Raw genomic sequence first — 10,533 nt, forward strand, 5'->3', positions numbered from 1 at the left:
CTTGAACTCCTATGCTTCCTTCTTCTCTTCCAACTTCAAATGCACACAAAAGTCACCAAAAATCTCAAGAACCCTCAAAAGAGGCTTAAGGTTTGAGTTAAGGCTTTCTCTGGGTTAGGAGGAACAATGGAGGTTGGTTTGGGGCGTTATAAGTTGTTCAAATAGGGTGCAAACTCTAAATATTAGGGTTTCATCCAGGAAACTTTCTACTCGTCGAGTCGGTCTCCCGAATCGTTGAGTATATCATTAAACTCTCGGTCAACAATCGAGTCTACTCGACGAGTTGGACCTCCAACTCGCCGAGTCCCAGAGCAAAACATGAACTTAGTTGAATTTAAATACGTACCAGGAACCGGGTGTTACAAATCTGAACATTACTTTCATAGTCTCCCTAGAGGAAGTCAGATTGGAGCAATATCTATCAAACATGTTTTGTATCTTCTTATTTTGTTATTTTCTTTTTTAATTTTTACTTGTTACACTCACATACAGTTTGTTTGTTTTTTTTCTCAAAGCACTGTAATTCCAAGACACGATTTTCTCCATCAAGAGTATAAAGATTTGAAAGCAAAGTTCTCTGATGGTTTAATGATTTATATATATGAATTTCAAGTGTTGTAAGACTCATTTTTTTATGCTTTATTGGTGAAAATTTTGTTCTTTTTTTTCTCATAACTTTGATCCCAAAACCAAAATATTGGGGTGGATACTAGAGAACATCGTAATGGGTGAATGAGTTTACAATATCGGTCAGGTCAGTAATGTGGTTCATGCATTAGATCATTAACTCACACATGTGATGCGGATGACATGATCTAATACATATAAATCAAAAGGCATACCTCATTCGTATAATGTCATATTTTTTACTATGCATTTGATAAAAAAAAAACATGTGAAAAAACATATGCATTAATCCAATGCATGTGTAGAATGAAGAAATGACATCGGCAATAAGCATAGCGATAAGTTTAGCATTCCAATTGAACCATGATGCTTTATTAATCCCATAGTATAACAACAGTTACATATAACAAGCTCTGTTTTTTTCAAGTAAACTTTAAAAAAATCTTATGCATTTGATTGATCCATTGTTTTTATTTTTCCTATTTGTTTCACAGAAACATTATTGAAATTTTCAAGCTCTGTTTTTTCATTAATTGCTGTGACTAAATAGATTATTTATCAATTGATTGAGAAATGTGACTTACAGAGAAAGCGATAGGATTCGGAAGATAAATTGAATTTGAGGGTTGTTATTAAGTTCGTTGGTTCGTTCTCATAATTTGAGCTCGATGTTGAACTTCATTCCCTCTCACTCTCTCTCTCTCTCTCTCTCTGTGTGTGTGTGTGTGTGTCTGTCTATGTGTGTGTGTATATATATATATATATATATATATATATATATATATATATATATATATATATATATATATATATATATATGTGTGTGTGGGAAAAGTAATATGTGGCTGTTATTGTAACACCCAAATTTTCAAAACGAATTTTTCATTTAAAATAGTTTATCTCTTTAACACTTTTCATAAAAATCTCCTTTTTGTTTTAATTACAATACATGACTCTTTTGTTCAATCAATTAATAAACCAGGATCCTCAAAACAAACTCTTCCTCTGGTGTGTACAATCGAGCTAGTGTCGTCCCGTGATCCTGAGAAAACCTGAAACACATAACACAAAACACTGTAATCACGAAGCTTAGTGAGTTCCCCAAAATACCACACATATCACATACTAGCCACTCGAGGCTATAACTCTACGGGCTCTTGGGCCCTAACTCTGTGGACCCTCTGGTCCTAGCTCTGTGAACCTTTCGGTTCTAACTCTGATATACTCTGATATACACACGACATAAATCACATAGACATAATGCAGTGCAACACATCACATAGATAGCATACAATAACTCTGTCACATAACTCTAATTACCTACTCAAGGTAAAGTATAGTGAGAAGACTCACCTCAGATATCTCGGTAAATCTCTGACTCGGTAGTAATATGGTCTAGCCTCCGCCTGATCACATAAGGTAAATACTCTCATAAATATAACTCTCGAGACTAGACTCAACTCTCTCTTGGCATCCTTAGAAGGGTAAAAGACCATTTTACCCCTCTCTTGGCTCAACGGCCCCATTGTTAACCAAACCCTAAAAGTCAACAAAAGTCAACGGTCAAACTTTGACCCGACTCGTCGAGTGCACTTGGGCGAATCGGCGAGTCTACAAGTGTCCACTATCTCTCCAGTCTCGCTTGGCACGTCGAGTCTTTCCCCTTGCTCGACGAGCTACACCTGGCATGAATCGCGGGGCCACCCCGACTCAACTCGCCGAGTCTCAAGATCAACTCGGTGAGTTCCACCTTGAACTCCAGTCCTCTATCGCCCCTCTGACTCACTGAGTCATTCCCCCAACTCGGCAAGTTACTCACTGAGTGACTTACAGGAAACCCTAGCTCTACTCGCCGAGTCTGCCCTTGGACTCGGCGAGTTCATGCTATGCATAAACTTAATTGGCCTCCTGAGGTCAGATCTGTTCCTTTGATCCATAGATCTGACCTTCCCAAGCCTAATAATCACGTAAAGCTCGGATCTTGACACTTATGTGACGTCTAGGAGGTTTCACTTGGTGATTTAGCCCCAAAAACAACACCCTAAGCTCATTACCTCCATAGCTCAACATAAAGCAAGCTGGAATAAGCTATTTAGACCACTATGGGTCCAGATCTGAAGTCTCAATATGAATAGGGGCCATATTCTCACAATTCATTCCAATAAAGGACATAAAAACTCTACATCTATGGATTCCTTCAACAAAACAGATAAAGGGGCGATATAATACCTCAAAGATAAAGTCTTTTGCTAGAAATCCCCAGATGCACAACCTCCTTGGTCTCCTCTAAGTTAGAATCACCTCCTTCTTGCAAGAATCAACCACAAAGATCAAGAAATGGCTCCTTTCTTCTCACAAACGCTCTAACTCTTTTAGGGTTTCTCTCTGGGGTTTGGTAGCCGCAAATGACGGCCCTAAGGGCCTTTAAATAGGTCCCAAACCCGGGAAATTAGGGTTTTATTAAACAACGCGGACTCGCCGAGTCCACTCATGAACTCGCCGAGTCCGGTCATTAATCCGGATGAGAATTCGCGACCCTACTCGGCGAGTCTAAGCACCAACTCGCCGAGTCCCTCCACAAACTCCAAAATAAATGAATAAAATAATATACATGGGAATCCGGATGTTACAGTTATGTACCTAGGTTTAGGTATAGAACCTCTTAAACGATATAGTTTTAAACAAAACAAATCAAATTTCATTGTCTCTTAATTTTGTTTTAATATAGTACCATTGAATTGAATTAAATAATTGAATTAACAAGATCAATTATATATCTTTATATTGCAAAAAAATAAATAAATAAATAAATAAAATCTTTGAAGTTTATAGGGAAAGTAAAAATAAGAAATATATTTTTAAAGAATATAACTCAAACATTTTGTTCTTTAATTGAAAAACTATATCCAATGATTTGCAAACCTTGATTGAGTTATTGCATGTTTTTCTTTTATCTTTTATTCTATTAGTTTTAATTTAAATTTTAGTAGGGTTGACTAAATGGTCATGAATTTTAATGCTTTAAGTTCTTAGACACAATGAAGGAAAAGAACATAAATTCGTTCGATTTAGCAAGTCACGTGATAAAAGAAGAATTGTAAACAAGATATCATGATTAGTTTGGATATAATTGATCAAAACTATATAGTTTGGAGTGTTCTATATATAAGTTCAGGTACATAACAACCACATATATTCTAATCCATATATATATATATATATATATATATATATATATATATATATATATATATATATATATATATATATATATATATATATATATATCTCTTAAGGAATATATGATTGTTATGTATCTAAGCTTATAATATAGAACCCTCCAAATTATGTAGTTTTGTTCAATTATATCCAAACTAATCATGATATATATATATATATATATATATATATATATATATATATATATATATATATATATATATATATATAATTATTTTAGCTTTATATAAATACATATTATTTTATTAGCTATTTATAAATTTATTATTTTTAACAATTACTTTAAAAACTGTATTAGTATAATATAACCAAACAAATAATTCATATAAAAATAATTCTATTTAAAATTTTATTGAATACATTATCATGTTGTGAATTATTAAAAAGTATAGAACTTTTAAATATTTGAACGATTATCATATCTAAAATATAGCAATATAATTAAACTAAAAAATTGAAATAAATTAAATACATGTAAACTCAAATTTGAATGTTAAAAAAATTCTATTTAGTATGTAAATGCATAATGTCAATTTAAATTTGATGTAATATTTATTAACTTTATTTTTATACCATAAATAAAGTTGAATATTTCAAGTAAAATATTTGAAGTGATATTATATATAATTCTATTTTTACTATAAAAGATAGACCTAGTTTGGATAGAAAATCAATTATATTTTATATTGAAAACCAAATTAATCTATAAATAAAGTTTAAAATTACTTTTGAAGGTTCTGATTAACCGAAAAGATAAGTAATAACTAAAAAGTTAGCTAATTATTAAAAAGGTAGCTCATAACTAATAAAAAATATTTGGTAAAAAATAAGTTAGCCGAAAGATATTCAATTACATAAAAAGACATGCTCAAAAATAAGTTTTTGTAATTAATTAATATAAAAATATTTTATAAAAACTAACAGATCAACTTACCAAAATATACTAAATTATATAAAAAAATATTTCAATCATTTTTTATAATTAATTAATAGTATATTTGAAAAGTTTATCACAAAAAAACTTTTTGAAAGCTACTCGAATTAGGATTTTAAAAGCTGCTCTAAATAGATTTTTAAAAAACTATCTTATAAACTAGTTTTTGGCTTACTAAAAATAAAAACTCAATAAATATACTAGCATTGACATGCCTTCAACACACCAAAGGCAGCTTTAATGGTTAAAAAACAGTCACTTTTAAAACCTTTGAAGAGGCTTTCGATTCATTTAGAATCATTGTATCAACCGATTTAGGGATGACTAGTGAATGATTCTAGTCAGAAGTTGTTAAATTATCGCTATTACATTATTTGTTTAATACATATAAAATATTAAAATATAAAACTAGAAATTGGAATATAACGTTAGTATTCATATATTAGCCTCTGGATTTGACCATTCCACTTAGAAAATAGATAAACTAGAACTAAAGTACAAGCAAAAAAGATGCTCCAAACAAGATTTAATATTTAAAAAAAAACAACAAAATAAAATAAAATAAAAGCCGTTTCTTTGTTTGTCATTTCTTGATTGTCATGTCTATTCATAGCCTGATCATGATCATGATGTTGTATACATACATACATAATAACATTAACTAGTTATGGTATAAAGCCAACCATTTCTTTTCTACTTCTTTTTAACACTAAACTCACTCATCTACCTCATCCACCCCCTCCCCCACACCACTTGCTTTTACAAATTTGCCCCTTGCTTCCTCAGCAGCTGTACAGTCCACATCAAACGCTTTCTTCTCTTCTCTTCTTTTCTAACATAAACACACTACACCCCAGGGGTACGACTGTAATTTTCCACCCTAGGAATCACTGCTACATACATTTTGACTTTTTTTTTTTTCTTTTCTTTTCTTGACTCTATCACATGCTCCTTTAAATGTTGTCTTTTAATCTTTTAATTTTAATTCAACTAGAATGATAAAAGGTTACAACAAGAAGGTGAGGTGGAGGCAGGATCCAGACACCCTTTACATCATTCTTTTTACCTATATAATTTTTGTATGGTAGTAAGTAGTATTGGTGGTGGTGGTGGTGGTGGTGGCAGAAGGTGGAGGTGGTGGTTATTGGTGGAGATGATTTTACTAAAGATCTCATCTGGGTATTCCTTTCTTGTTTACATATATTCATCTTCTTCCTGTAAAACAAACAAAAAAACACAACTATTAACAAATTAAAAAACACTGAAAAGAATTGAAATCAATTGCAATGTGAGTTTAGATGATTTTTACCTACACTAAGGAAGCTAAAAGACCGTAAATTTAAGACTACATTCCAATCGCACCGTGACCCGAAGAAAACCTGTACCACCAAGGCCAATATCATTATATTTTTTGCAAAAAAAATAAAATAAAAAATAATCGTCCAATAACATTTCAGCTCGACCTTAATCCACATTGGAATTGAAACTCGGGTACGAGTTTCAATTCCAATGTGGATTAGACTCTTCGTCTGCATTGTCGGTCTAAGAGTTTCCACTGACAAAGAGTCTAATTCACATTGGAATTGAAACTCCTGAACCACCACCATTGAGTCTAGAACTGTCGGTCTAGGAGTTTCATTACCAACAAAGAGTCTTAATTCACATTGGAATTGAAACTCGGTGATGGTAATGTTGTCGGGGAGTTTTAATTCCAATATTGAATATTGGAATTAAAACTCCCGGACTAAAGTTGCACTTAATTTAGTAGAAAAACAAATTGAAACGAAACAAGTACCTCGGAAACTGAAAGTAACATGATTTCAAAGAAGCCAAGTCCAAAGTTGAAGTCGCCGGAAGCAATGGTGAGGTGATCAAGTTGTTGCCGGAAAACTTTTCCGGCGTGGAAGAAACCGCCGGAATATTCTTGCCGGAGATCTCGTCATCATTCGAGAAGACAGTTCGGTAATCTCCGGATGCTTTGGGTGATGCAAAAAGGTTATCTGGGAGATTATGCTCCAAACTGCAAAATTTCAAGATTTAGAAACAATTCTAATTCAAGTAAAAATCATTGTGTTTCTCAAAATGGTATTATTACAACTATTTATACCTTTCAGGCAAATCAATATCTTCTTCATGATGAGGGCTTGATTTTCCATTACTATTTTCATCTTTTTTATTAATCTCCAAAGATTCCTTCTCTTTCTCCAGGTTTAAATTTACCTCTAATGTCTCATCGACATTGATAGTTACAGGTGTAACCATTTTAGACATCAAACCATCCTCTGAATCAAAACAAACACAAATCGATAAAATTAGCAACAAATTATTTCTATTTTCAAAAAGCATCAAATCCGATTTTTTTTTTTTTTTAAATTTATGTTTACCGGAATCTGGACTGGAACTGCTGCGGGTATCAGAAGCAAAAACCGACGAGTGATTCAGGTAGCTTGGAGAGTAACAGGTGGGTGAAGGAATGGCGGCGCCGGTGGACAGTGCACGGTGGTGATGGTGGTGGTTCCGTTTAACATCAAGAAGTTGCAGATCCATGATTCTCCTGTTTTGAAGCTCGATTGCATGTTGCAGATCCGCCTGTTCTTCAAGCTTTTTCCGCCATAGCAGATCTTGACTGTTGTACAGCATTCTCGCTCCTGATTCAAACAAAAATTCAAAATTGAGGAACGGATTTAACGTAATTGAAGACGAAGATTCAGATTGTTGAACGAGCGTTTACCTATCTGAAGATCGAAAGGGTCGCGTGAATCAAACCCAGTTGGGGAAAACTCGCTTCGATCGATTTGTTGTTGCTGTTGCTTTCTGAACTTATCGGGAACTTTACCCTTTTCTTTGTAGGGTTTTACAAGAACCCTAGCGTCGCATACGAAATGTGGGTTTCCTTTCGCGAGTATGAGTTTCACAGTTTCTGCGTAAACAAATGTGACGAATCCGAACATTCGTTTTTGCTGATATGGGATCCGAACATCTTGAACTGGTCCATACATGCTACGAAAGAGAAGAAACAAGATTAAAGAAAGATTTTTTTAATGTGATTTAACGATGGAAATGATTGAAATCGAACCTGAAGTAATTGGAAACGTCTTCTTCCCGGAAAGTACTATCCGCCGGAAAAGTTAAGTAGATTTGCCGTGAACCGGGATTCAGCATACCCATGGAGAAATCGCTCCGGTCGAGCCTTGACCGGCCGAATTTGTTCATCTCCTCCCCCATCATTAATGCCGCGGCGGCGGCGGCGGCGGCGGCCATCCTAGAAACAGAAAGTAATGAACTTTAGTAGTAATTGAGATTCTGAAGTTTGTGATTTAATGGGTTTTTTTGTTTTTTTTACCTGGGGCTATCTGATTGGAGAGGTTGCTGCTGGAGGAGAAAGTTCATGGATTTCGGGCTGTTTGGGAAGGGGAAGTTCGGAGAAGAACCGGCGGCCGCCATGAGCAACCGTTGTTGGTGGGTGGATTTAGATCGGAGAAGCTCTTGGCACTGTTCCATGACATCGAGTTTGCTCAAGGAACCAACTGTCATGGCAGCGATATCAGCTTCGCCGCCGGCGGTGTGAGTGAACCTGCAACTAGCTCCGTTTTTACAGTAGCCTCTAGCGAAGTAAAGACAAGGTTTCCATCCGTTAGGGTCTTCACCACCTCCACCGAATAAAATATCGTTAGCAGATGAGCTCCGGCGGTGTGGACCACCACCACCGCCACCGCCTCCGCCGCCGCCGCTCCATGGTGAGTACATGTCACCGCTGCCGTTAGGGGACATCAAATCCGGGTAGAAAAAATCGGTGGGTTTAGGGCCGAGAGTGGGAGAACCATCGTTGAGAAAAGAAAGCTGGTCTTGTATTTGTAATTCATCTATCAGATCAGGCTCGCTACTTCCGCCGTAGAACGGCGGAGCTGAGGAATTCAGATGGTGGTCTTCACTGGGTTGAAAATCAGAGAAATTAGAATTCGTCCACGAAGATGACAAGCTCGGGATACTGAGAGGCGACGGGAGATTAGTAACTCCGCCATTAACAAGCCTTGAAGCAGTCGAAGAATTCCCCGAGTTTTGCCGGGAGAGACTGTGGGAAGAACTGAACGGCGACGGCGACGCCGGAGAAGAAGGTGTCGACGGCGCGTTGCTCGACGGAATGCCAAGTTCTTTACGAGCTTTCATAATCACAGAGTGAACTAACGATTCAGGCCCAAAAGCTAACCGAATCATCTCTTTTTCGCCATGATCTTGAATTAGGAGAAGACCCATGATTTTTGAAGCGTATTCAGGATCCAAATTTTGGATCCTCGTGAACACAACTCTTGTTGCTTCATATGAATCCATTTCTTGATTTTCACTCGAACTGATTTCTTGTGTTTCTGCAACAACCCACAAATCTTACAAAGATTTTTGAGTGTTAGATCAAGACAACATAGCTAAAAAAGTAGCTAGAGCTCAATTAATTGCTTCTTCTTGATGTGCTCCTGAAGAGGAAACAAAGAAAAATCCAAGAACAAAGTTAAAATCTGAACAAACTCCATGGATGCTTGCATTCTACCTTCCACTTGAAAACAAAAAAAGAAACCTAAATTTAGAAAACCCCATTAGAGAAAGCTTCCATTTTTTCTCTTAATTTGAAAAACCCAACAATAAAGCAACTTCAATTTAGCAAACCCCATCAACGAAAGCTTGCATTTTCTCTTTCAACTCAAGAAACCCACAAAAAAAAATGGTAAATTTTTTAAAACAATAAATAAATAAATAAATAAACACCCGTGAAAGTAGGTTTCTTTTCCATTTGTTCAAAGTAATTAGTAAAATTCAGCAAAAAGAAACATGTAAAACAACACTAGAAAAATAGAAAAAAAAAAAAAGTCGATCAACAAAAAAGCTAAGAAACCATTGCAAAGCTTTTTAGTTTTTTCCCCCCTCACTTTCTCTCTCTCTCTATCATCACTTTCTCTCTCTAGAACCTTTTTATTCCCTGAAATGAAAAGAAAACGCTTGTTCGAAGTAGAAAAAAGCAGGCGTTAGTTAATCTTACCCCATATCAAAAAAAAAAAGGTATACTCTTTTCTTCTTCTGTTAGAGATGACGATATCGATGATGAGTGATAAAGGTGAAGAGGTTAATGAAACTGATCATGAAACTTGAAAGGAAGCAAAGTTAAAGAAAAAAACGACTCTCTTTCTCCTGATTATTTGCTATATAAAGTGATGAAGGGTTTGCATCAAGAAGCAGAATAATCAATTTGCTTTGTAGTTGCTGCTGCTTCTGCTTCTATCAAGGAGCTTGATTACAAGAGTAATAATTATAAAGCACCTAAAGAGTACCTTTGTTATGTTGGTTTCAGTGGGTAAGTGTAAGAGAGAGAGAGAGAGAGAGAGAGAGAGAGAGAGAGAGAGAGATTTTAACCTCTCCTACTTCTCTCTCCTATTGTAGATTGATGATATAAGAGAAAGAAAGTTGTTTACTTATGGCCCCTAAAGTTAGAGTGGATGTTAGTTTCTTTCCACAAGTTATGTTTCTTTCTTTTGTGCATGATGAATCTTATGTCTAAAAGTATGAAGGAGTTGGATGTTTATATTCGCATAAGCATAGTTTATGCCATTGTTATGGATTTTGTGATTCTTGGAATGATAACAATTAACATATCAATCATTGATGGCACTTGAAAGATTAATCGAATTATGTATGGTATCAATTTGAATGATGATATTGATTTAGTTATGATGATGTTAAGTGAC

General features: G+C 35.1%; 1 protein-coding gene across 2 annotated transcripts; it reads right to left on the reverse strand.

Annotated features, from left to right (window-relative positions):
* Positions 1-5,358: 5,358 nt before the first annotated feature.
* On the reverse strand, positions 5,359-10,182 carry LOC111911968 (zinc finger CCCH domain-containing protein 53). 2 transcript variants are annotated; one of them, XM_023907735.3, is made up of 9 exons: positions 9,831-10,182; positions 8,145-9,270; positions 7,878-8,063; positions 7,533-7,801; positions 7,186-7,449; positions 6,909-7,083; positions 6,597-6,821; positions 6,111-6,180; positions 5,359-6,016 (listed from the first exon to the last, which is right to left on the reverse strand). In XM_023907735.3, exons 2-8 carry the CDS (start codon positions 9,128-9,130, stop codon positions 6,147-6,149), a joined length of 2,139 nt encoding a protein of 712 aa, XP_023763503.1. In that variant the 5' UTR covers positions 9,131-9,270; positions 9,831-10,182; the 3' UTR covers positions 5,359-6,016; positions 6,111-6,146. The 2 variants fall into 2 exon arrangements, with proteins under 2 accessions (XP_023763503.1, XP_052620151.1); XM_052764191.1 differs by lacking the exon at positions 9,831-10,182 and having other exon boundaries at positions 8,145-9,614.
* Positions 10,183-10,533: the final 351 nt, after the last annotated feature.

The sequence above is a fragment of the Lactuca sativa genome, chromosome 1 (assembly GCF_002870075.4).
Source record: "Lactuca sativa cultivar Salinas chromosome 1, Lsat_Salinas_v11, whole genome shotgun sequence".
Lineage (NCBI taxonomy): Eukaryota > Viridiplantae > Streptophyta > Magnoliopsida > Asterales > Asteraceae > Lactuca > Lactuca sativa.